This window comes from Camelina sativa, chromosome 8 (genome assembly GCF_000633955.1).
Source record: "Camelina sativa cultivar DH55 chromosome 8, Cs, whole genome shotgun sequence".
Taxonomy (NCBI): Eukaryota; Viridiplantae; Streptophyta; class Magnoliopsida; order Brassicales; family Brassicaceae; genus Camelina; species Camelina sativa.
In genome coordinates this window covers 27,469,266-27,479,717 of record NC_025692.1, presented here as the reverse complement: position 1 = coordinate 27,479,717, position 10,452 = coordinate 27,469,266, and the positions used below count along the sequence as shown (strand labels likewise).

The 10,452-nt window shown below is 39.9% G+C and overlaps 1 protein-coding gene across 1 annotated transcript; it reads right to left on the bottom strand.

Annotated features, from left to right (window-relative positions):
- LOC104708998 (vacuolar cation/proton exchanger 4) lies at positions 22 to 8,547 on the bottom strand. The gene is made up of 12 exons (XM_010425656.2): positions 8,169 to 8,547; positions 7,959 to 8,026; positions 2,353 to 2,381; positions 1,902 to 2,098; positions 1,589 to 1,804; positions 1,310 to 1,474; positions 1,090 to 1,206; positions 958 to 1,011; positions 678 to 794; positions 484 to 574; positions 362 to 398; positions 22 to 42 (listed from the first exon to the last, which is right to left on the bottom strand). Exons 1-12 carry the CDS (start codon positions 8,451 to 8,453, stop codon positions 39 to 41), a joined length of 1,380 nt encoding a protein of 459 aa, XP_010423958.1. The 5' UTR covers positions 8,454 to 8,547; the 3' UTR covers positions 22 to 38.

Genomic DNA, 10,452 nt, shown 5'->3' with positions numbered 1-10,452 from the left:
AAAAAAAAAAAAAAAAAGACAAAACAATAGTCGTCGAGTTACCTGCAAAAAGATATGAACCATATATCACAATATAGCATTAAGTAGTCTGAGAATCTGAAAATGATTTAACATTCTAGAAGTTGGTTTTCTTAAATTTTATCATCTGTTTTTTGTTTGTGTGTGTTACTATTGTATATGGATCGATGGGTAACAAGAACAAACTGGTGCTGCTCATTGTTGTTACAATGTTACCCTCGAACTTCGATTCCTAAAGCTTAAGCACTCGTATATTATAATTATTTTCACATTGAGAACTATTCGTATATCATTGAAATGTGGCATAAAGTATTTAATATTTAATTAAACATATATAGCTTACCTTGTCGTCAATCTATGATTAGTTGTATTGGTTTCGGCTGCAATTGAGAAAACACGAAGTCAATATCATAGACATAGTGAGTATTTCATACCGAACTCTAAGTAATGAAAAGAGAAACTTACTTGAGGGTGAGTTAGAGACAAAGAAGCAGGCCGCAATGACAACATAACACAAGAGAAGAACCAAGCCTTTCATATAGTGCGACGTCCCATCCTATTAATCATATATAATATATATATATATATATATATTCATAAAACTATATATTATACACAGCCTCACTCTATTTTCAATGCGTACAAAAATAAAATTGCACCTGCAATATTAAGGAAGTAACGATAATGGACAAGGCAAGACAAGCGGTCTCAAGGAGGTTGAAGTTAAGGTCCATTTCTATTCCCATTGTCCATGCCACTAACACTGTCACTGGTACCTACATTCAAATTTGAAATTAGATTGTTGTAAGAAAAGTGAACCATAATGAAATATTTTCTTAATTAGTACAAGGTTATGAAAGATATCCTATAAACTTGATAATTGAGCCAAGTTTGTAAACTTAGCGAATTATATAAAACTTGTTAAGTCGATTTGCCTACCACGAACAAAGCAATTTGCGTTGCAGACCCGAGAGCAATTCCAAAAGTTATATCCTGATAAAGAGGTTGGATGTGAATATTAATGAACTAATATGATGTAATAAATTAGGAGGAAAACGAAGTAAAACATACGAGTTTGTTACGGAAGGCGAAGATGACAGCTCCAGCATGCTCAGCTGCATTACCAACAATTGGTAACAATATGATTCCTATGAATCCCACTGATAATCCCCACGAGTCTGCTGCGTCCTGTCCATTTCATATTTACTTTGTTTTAGTTTACTAACTTATAATTGAAATTAATCAATTACAATCGAATTTAAGTATTCAAGAAAATACTACATTAACAGACCTGGATAGTGGAGACAAGGTACTCGGAGAGCAAAGCAACGAGAAGTGTCATTATAATAAGCCAAAAAAACGCACTCCACATTCCAATAACGGCTTCTTCTTCTTCTTCCTTGTTTCTCACGTCATCGTCATACACGTCCTCTTCTTCTTCTTCTTCTTCTTCCCTCTTTTATATAATTAACCGACGCACACATATAGATTATAAGAAGCAGCAAAAGATATATGATTCTTATTGTGAAGAGTAGTATAAGAGAGAGTGTCAGTGTGTGAGAGAGAGAACCTGAGGAAGAGGAGGAGGAGGAGAGAGATGAGAAGAGAAGAGGTGAAAGATGAGGAAAGCCAAGTAAGCAACGAGCATAACGAAGCTGCTTACTCGGGACAACACAACAACAGCTGATCCATCGTCTTCAGCTTGCATTGTGAATCTCATTATCACTGGTAGTGTTTGACACAAGAGCGCCAGATACAACAACATGCTATTCATTTCTCCCTGTCTCTGTTCTTGTAAACAGTTACGAAACATGCATGATAAGATGATACATATATTTAAGGATCGGGGTAATAAATTTTGAAAGAGTAATTTTTGAACGTACTGAGTCGAAAGATTGGTGTTTGCGGAGGTTAGAGAGACCACCAAGGAAGAGGGAAGTGCCTAAGACGAAGAGAAGATTGGAGAGAATAGAGCCAAGAAGTGAGAGTTTCACTATTCTCATCTTTCTTTGTCCAACCGCTAGAATCGCTATTATCATCTCAGTGGCGTTCCCACAAGTCGCGTTCATTAATCCCCCAACTTCACACATTCATAAAAATTATTTTCCACCATTAATTTTCCCATCTAAAACCGTTTCACATTATCACATTAATTCCAATTTCCTTAGTTTGTTTATTTAGCTTGCATGTCAATAANATAATGTTATCAAATCCAGATCATAATCAAAAAAAAAAAAAAAAAAAAATCCATTTAACTTCGGTTTTGTGCTGGGTAACCCGGCCGGTTCGATTTAAATGGCAACAAATAACAGTCAACGAAGTTTAAATGATCACCTGTTGGACCGGTATGGAAAGCAATTTGCCTGTTTAAGAATAAAAGAAAGAAAAATTATATATGTAGATTAACAACTTTTTTTTTTTTGGTAAAAGGTTAAATTTTATACCATTTTCTGATTTTTTTCTGTACAAAAATGAGAATACAAATACTGGAGAGGAAGAGAGAAAAACTAGAAAGGAAATGAAATACATCCAAAATAGAAAGCAAGAAGAAATCCTGGAACGGTTATGAGTCGATCTCGGATAGTTCGATCCATAGCTGCTTGCACTGCTGAACATTGTGAGGTGGTGGAGGTGAAGATCCTGGCATTCCGTTCACGCCAAATTAGATAACAAGATGATTGAAGAACTAACTTGGCAATTACCACGACATCTGTTGCAGCGGGGGTCCTGGTCTGCAGAATCCAACTCGTGATTGAATGGAGTGTTGATGGTGGATTTCTCCAGATTCTCGAAGCAAAAGATTGCCAAACCCTTGCAGAGAAAGAGCATTCAAAGAAAAGGTGGTTGTGGGTTTCGATCCCGTCAGAACAAAGCACACAAGCTGAAGGGATATTAAGGCCCCATGCTCGCAGCCTGTCTCTCGTAGGCAGTCGCTCTTTTAATGCTAACCATAGGATGAAAGTGTATCGGGGTACCCCTTCCTTAAACCAAAGCACCTTGTTCCATGGTACTAACGGAGAGTGTACACGTAGTTGCTCCCAAGTATCCTTGGAAGAAAAAGAATCAGCAAAGGTACCTGAGTTCCGACGCCAGAGAAATACATCGGGGCCCTTGAGAATGTCCGGTGGAGTGATCGTTGTCAAGGTGATCATTAGCTGTTGTTGCTCTTCCGATCTAGCTCCCGGCATCCACCAACTCCCATTTCTGACTACATCAGCGACAGGTGCCTCTTTCCTTACTCGCAGTGACCATGTCCCATTACTTCCAATGAAGCTTATCAGAGGACCGTGTTTTGTCCAGTTATCATGCCAAAAGGATATACTAAGACCATTCCTCACTTCACACTTCAAAAACTCTGTTATCTGCTGCCTCAGAGAGATCATACCTTTAATAGTTCTGGAGAGTCGTGGATTGTCCTGAATGGTCCAGAAACTCTTCCTTTGGAGTATATTACCTTTAATCCATGCCACCCATAGAGAACCCGAATTTGTAAATAGGTTCCAAATGAGCTTGAGCTGGAACACTACTGCAAATTCATCCAATCTGCGAATTCCAAACCCACCTTCTTTTTTGGGTTTACAAACATCCTTCCAAGCGACTCTTGCTCCCACAGCCGTTGTTACTTTGTTTTTCCAGAGGAAAGCCGCACACAATGAATCCACCTTTTCATAAAATCTTTTGGGGAGATTAAACACTGCACTCCAAAAATTCACCATGCCATATATAACCGAAGAGATAAGCCTTATCTTCCCAGCAAAAGATAGAAATTTTGCCGTCCAAGCATGTAACTTATGGGTGATTTTCTCAATAAAAGGTTGCAGAGTTGCAAATGAAATACGTACAGGATTCAGGGGTAATCCTAGATACCGGGTAGGAAATGTACCAACCTTTATACCTTGCAAAGCACTTAGTACTTCTACTTGGATGTCAGTATAGCCCCCAAAGAAAAGTTCAGATTTTGCCTGGTTTACGTCTAAACCACTGATTTGCTTAAAGTGAGACATTGTTCCAGCAATACCAGAAAGTGAGTGTCTTGCACCATCAGAGAATATCAACAAGTCATCTGCAAAGAGGAGATGAGTTACCACAGGGGAGGAGCATAAGGGGTGAAGCCTGAATTTTTCTTGTACTGCATCTCTTTCCAGTAATTTTGACAAGACCTCCATCACCATAATGAAGAGATACGGTGAGAGTGGGTTCCCTTGGCGAAGCCCCTTCTTTCCTGGGAAGAAACCTGCTAATTCCCCATTAATAGAAACAGAGAACCGAGGGGAAGTAATACATTCCTTTACCCATGTACAAAATATTGGAGGGAAGTTTTGAGCCTCGAGAACCTTTAAAACGAAATCCCAACAAACTGTATCAAAAGCCTTTCTGATGTCTACTTGCATGCAGCTTTTTGGGCAATCCTCCTTCTGGTAATTTCGAATTAACTCTGAAGCAAGTAAGACATTCTCTCCAAGGCTTCTTCCTTTAAGAAAGGCGGCTTGGTTTGGACTAATACATGCTTGAAAGAGAGGCTTTAGTCTGTTGGCAATGATCTTTGATATGATTTTATAAATCAGATTGCAACAACTTATTGGTCTATAATCTCCTAACTTGCATGCTTCTGGTATCTTTGGGATAAGAGTGATGGCGGTATTGTTCACATCCCGTAGCATCCATCCCAATGGTGTTCCAGGTTGCATGGTAGAACTCAATGGAGAAACCATCTGGTCCGAGACTCTTATCTAGTGGCATTGCAAATACAACCTCTTTTATCTCCTCAGCTGAGACCATTTTCTTCAACTCTGTACATTGAACATCATCACATCTGAATGGTAACAAGTCCTGCAGTTCGTGTTTTGTGATAGGAGAAGTTGACATATCAGTACATCCCACTATCCCTTGGAAATACTCAGCCGCATGGTCTTTGATCTCCCTATGCTCCACTATGCGTCTATCCTCTGAGTCTACCAAATAGTGGATATGATTTCGTGAATTTCTTTGGGACGTAGTCTTATGGAAATACGCCATGTTCTTGTCCCCTAGATTCATCCAAGTGGCACGAGATTTTTGCTTAAAGAACTTTTCCTCTGCCTTCATAAGAAATTGCCATTGCTCCCTGGCTTGATGCTCTTCTCTTACGGATTGAGGATTAGGGTTTGATAGAATGTTTCTTTGCAGAATTGCAACTTTTTCAGCTTGATGTTTTACTCGTGCTGTAATGCCACTAAAGTGCTGCTTATTCAATCCCCTGATCACTGGTTTTAGCAGACGGAGGGACCTTACAAGCTTAAACTGAGAAGATCCTACTATCGTCTGAGAGTTCCATGCTTGCCTCACAACTTCCTGATAGTCATGGTGGTCAATTACGTGGTTAAAAAACTTGAAAGGCTTCCTAACCACTCGTTGAATAGAAGGCAATTGGAAGAGGCAAGTTGCGTGATCTGACTTCATAGGAGGTAGGAAATCTGCATAAGAACCTAGGAACTGCAAGAACCAAGAATGGTTAATAAAAGCATGATCGATCCTCTTGGATGTAGGGTTCTCTTCTTGATTATTCCACCAAGTGAAAGGAAGCCCTTTTGCTTGAGCCTCAAACAGTTCAGCTTCTTGCATAGCTAAGTTGAAATCATTCATTCCCGTAGTGTCCACATTCTGGGAGAGGTGTTCTGAGTGGTGTGAGCTTCTGAGTATTTGATTAAAATCCCCTACAACTGCCCAGGGATGCCTCATAACTGGAGTATTATCATTCATCCAAGTCAGTTCCTCCCAGAGTTGCTGTCTTTCTTCCGTCGTGTTATACGCATAAACAAAAGTTACAGTGAGACTGATACTATAAGTCTCAATATAGATACCGCATGTTACCTGCTGCGCCGACACTTTATACACCACCAGATTGACTGATGGATCCCATACCAAGAAAATTCTGGCTGTAGCATGGTGATCAAAATTCCCAAAAACTTTCCATCCAGCAGGAATACCCCTTAATATCCGATCTGCGTTTATAGGTTGCAGATGCGTTTCTAAGAACGCTCCAAAAAGTGGCTTATGGATGTTAATCCATTCTTTCGTTGAGTCCTGACGTCTGTTACTATTAAGACCTCTTATATTCCACACAAAAAACATATATAATGTTGTACTACTGGGGCAGTGTGGCCTTACGACCACTCTTCCGGCGAGAAACCAGAATAAACGGAGCTTCAATATCCTCCCCTATCTTGACAGAGCTATTCGCTTGCTCATGAACCTTGTCCTTATCTGCCAAGTCCGAGTTATCCTTTTCTTTAGTGAGGGTTGGGTTATCTGTCTGCTGACTACAGCCTAAAGCATTTATCCCATCCTCTGGCAGAATAAGTTTTCCCCTCTCACATGACTTTGTCTCTGTGGTTTTATGCTGGATTCCATCAGCGTGACTTAATTCCACTGAAAGACCCGATTCCTGGGAAGGTATCTCTCCATCTTCAATCATTTTTATCCCGGATTCTTTGCCTGATTTAGACACTTCCTTGACTTTCCAGGTTACTCCCGGGGATTTGCCCTGGCGGGACCGTCTATTACTCCTCGGTCTGCTACGAGATCTTATCTTCCTTCGTCTGTTTAGGGGAGGCACCTGCAGCCATGATGGACACCGACTTCTATCATGACCATAAGCATGACACTCTTGACATTTGGAAGGGAGCCAAGGATATGTAACTGAGACTTCGAATTCCCGTCCTGAAGACAGTCCCATGATGAGCTTTGTGGGGAGATCCTTAGTGAGGTCCATCCTGACCAGGATTTTAGCCACATCAAAATTCTCCTTTCTCTCTGTTTCTGGAGCTAACGCAATAGGTTTCCCTACTGCTGTAGCAATTCTACTCAGACTCTGTTTATTAAACAGGAGATATGGTATCCCTCTGAATTCAGCTGTAATCGCTGCTGAGGTGATTTTAGGTGCATTTGGCTCAAACTCTGGTGACCAAGGAGAGACAAACATTGGGTGTCCTGCAATGTTCCACATATGGCGGCTGAGGAGAATTGCTCGGGTTCTTGGATTGGTTACTCGCAACAAAAAAGCTCCTGGGCCGGTGTTGTGAACAAAGATACGAGGACCTTGCCTTGCCCATATTGCATTAACCACCCCTATTACCCTTCCCATTTCTGGGTAGTTCCCATGGAACTGAGCAAACACAAATTCTTTAAACTCATCCTTCGCAGCTTCGATATTATCATCAGGAATGAGGATGAAAGGAACTCCTGTGATGTGCTGTGTTGGTGTACCGATTTCCTCCAAGTCGTCCTTGAGGAGACGAGACCATTTTTTTTTCAGAGCAGGCTTAACCTTCTCTGTAGATATAACCGTTTCTGCTTTGCTCAGAGGAGTAACAGTAACTGTTTCTCCCTTCTCCTTAGCTACGAACCCGGAGACTACAGTCTCAACGGGTACAAATGCGGCTTCAATCTGAGCAGTTTGAGTAATCTCAGGAGGAGAGGTGGTACATTGTAGACCAGGGGTCATAGTGAGATCCGCTCTGTCCGGAACACCAGCGATTTGCGGGACTCCTGATGCGGTTTCCCCGCACTCAACAGAGGAATCTTCGACAGCTTCTTCTAAGGTAGGAGGGTTATCAATTACGATTGTCTTCTGCGGGATTCCAGCCAAAGCAGAGAGACGAGCAAACTTCGATGTGCCCGGAATTACAGATCTAGGACGGGGGTAGCGGGAGATGATCCCTTCTTCTTCTTATGCTTTGCCATTCGATAAATTTTTTTTCGTCTCCGGCGTGAGGTCGGAGGCCGTCGGCAATTAGGGTTAAAGAAACTAATCGCCTTAAAAGTCGCTTCAAGAGAGAGAAAATTTATTCTGCCCGTTTTTGTAGGTTTTTAGATTAACAACGTTATTAATTTATAGTAGTAAAAACGTTACTAATTTAATAGAAAGAGAAGAATGAAAAAGAAGATGAATAATTTATTACTCTGTGAGGAAACTGATACGTTCGGCCAAAGGTGTCAATCCCAGCAAGCTCAACGCAAACACCCACGCCTGTTTTTTGTTTTTTTGGTTACATGAATGAAGTTCAAGAGAAATATACCAAAATCAAAATGATCTTCAAATTAATGTTTCGTTTATAATTCCGGTTGATGTTGTTTATATGTTATGGTTTGTAAAAAGTTGAGAAACTTACACGTGGACATCCATAACGGTGAGCAACAACGGCGAGTGGAACGGCTGGGAAGAGGATGAACAGTTTGGTACCGAGAAGAACTTCTTGGAGATTCGTCAAGATTAGTCTCAAAAACTCCCAACGAACTCTCGAGATCAGCTTCAGATCCGATCTCTTCCTTATCATCGACGACGCAGACACCGTTCTCCGCACACGCCTTGACGTCTCCGCCGTTGGTTTATCACTTCCTCCGCCATTTTCTAATAGGGACAAATTCGGAGACGGTTCCGTACTGATCCAAGACATTTTATTCGTTGACTCTCTCTCTCTCGTCAATAACACCTATTTACTTTTTTGTTCCTTTGAATCTGTTTTTCTGAAATCTGAGACTTTTTTTTTTTTTTTCTCGGTTTTGTATTATTTATATCTGTATAAAAATTAAAACAGAACGCGTGTGAAGGAACGTTTCTTTCTATATCCTTTTTTGTTGTTGTTGACGTCTTTGTATATCATTTTTAACATTTTTGGTCAATGTTTTTGTGTCTATCATTTATGTCAATATATCATTTTATAACTAAACGTATAAAGAACTAGTACTATATATAAGAAGAAGAAATGAATTAATGGCTTCAATCCCGCAAGTTGCAACTATATAAATGATTTGGAATTTTTGTGTCTCCTTGCACATGTTGGACTCAATTTTTGTGTCACTTGAAAACTCTTTACAAACTTCCTATGTGTTATACTAATGAAATGAAGAGTGTACGTAGGGGATTAATTTACATGCATCGATCCTCATAGATTAAACAAATCACACATCTCGATAACGGTCATATAAGTGAAAACACAGACAAAAATTGGAGTTATGTGCGCGTTGTTGACTCATCTAAGTTGCATTAATTAGTCTTAACGTGTGTTATTCCCCCACGAAATTTACGAATCATCTTCTATAAACTAATTCTCTTATATGAATTTATGTCTTTATCTTGCGAAACTCCCTCGAATTTTCTAAAACTATTTGATGTCTGTATCAATAGGTAGCCTTAATTTAAACCAAGTGGTTTCGAATTGAATTTATTTGTGACATCCGAAAAATACAATCAAAGTTGTATGAAAACGTTTATAAAGACAGTACTCTAGACCGGACCAAATCAAAAGTTCAACTCGGTTTTGATTTATTTCAAATTATGTATTTGTAAAAAATAAATCTATACCATACACTAAAAAATTTATTCCATACACACACAAATATAAAATTGTTACACTACGTCGGTCTAATTTGGGAACAGCATACCTGATCAATATCCTTCATAGCAATAAAAAGAGCAGAACGGGTCGTCTACGTGAGATGATACTATCTTTATTTTGTAAGGACAACGTCTTCGGCAGGTTTTGCATATAGGTCGAGTTGAATAAGTGTTGGGAAGAACATGGACCGTTGTTTTGTCCCAGTTTACTGTGCGAGTTTGTCCAGCGTTCATATACGGATCTCTTCCTAGTAAACAGTCGATGTGGAGTGTGACTCCACACTCATTGCATGCATATAACCCTTTCCTTGGATCTATATCTTCCTCGCATATTTCGCACCCATAACGCTCATCTTTTGCATCTTCTTCGTAAGAGAAATAGAGCAAATGCTCGTCATGCTGGTACCTCGCTGTATGTGGAAGCGTGGCACAACGAAAACACAAAACAAAATCGCATTTCACACAGTTCAAAGGTTGTACCTCCCATGATTGACAGATGGAACATATTTCACCATCGTATTGAGTAGAGGTAACGAACAAGAGATGTGGGTGAGAGTGATGATGGAACGGCTCAGATATAGAAGCACAAAGAGTATCTAACACCATATAGTTACACATCCCTTGAATACCACATGCATATGCGAAACCGCATGAGTATCGTCGACATTTCCAACATTGAAACCAACTTGTGGTGTAACTGAGTTCTAGAATCAATGGATGAACATGCAGCATAAATTGTTTAACACGAGGAATATATGCACATGATTCATGTAAAATGAAATCATCACATTGCAAACATCGATACACATTACCACCACCACCATCAGCATCATCATAACAAGGAAGTCTGCACGCTTGACAATGCTTGCTTTCATTGTGAATTTTTTTTTCAAGTCGCAACTGATGACCCGGATGAGTGGGATGTTGTATAATCCCATCCCCTTTGTCCTCAAACACTTGAGATTTTTCATATGTTTTTTCAGGCTCTCCTTCAAGCTCTTTCCCGTCACACACATCACTTTGCATGGCACATCTAGAATGCACAGCATAAACGCATC

What these genes read in the sequence shown, in the direction of transcription:
- LOC104708998 (XM_010425656.2), bottom strand. Translation starts at nt 8,453, where the DNA reads ATGTCTTGGATCAGTACGGAACCGTCTCCGAATTTGTCCCTATTAGAA. An exon ending in TTTCCATACCGGTCCAACAG is followed by an intron (nt 2,099 to 2,352) that starts GTGATCATTTAA and finishes GAATGTGTGAAG; the next exon opens with TTGGGGGATTAATGAACGCG. An exon ending in TCGCCTTCCGTAACAAACTC is followed by an intron (nt 1,012 to 1,089) that starts GTATGTTTTACT and finishes CCTCTTTATCAG; the next exon opens with GATATAACTTTTGGAATTGC.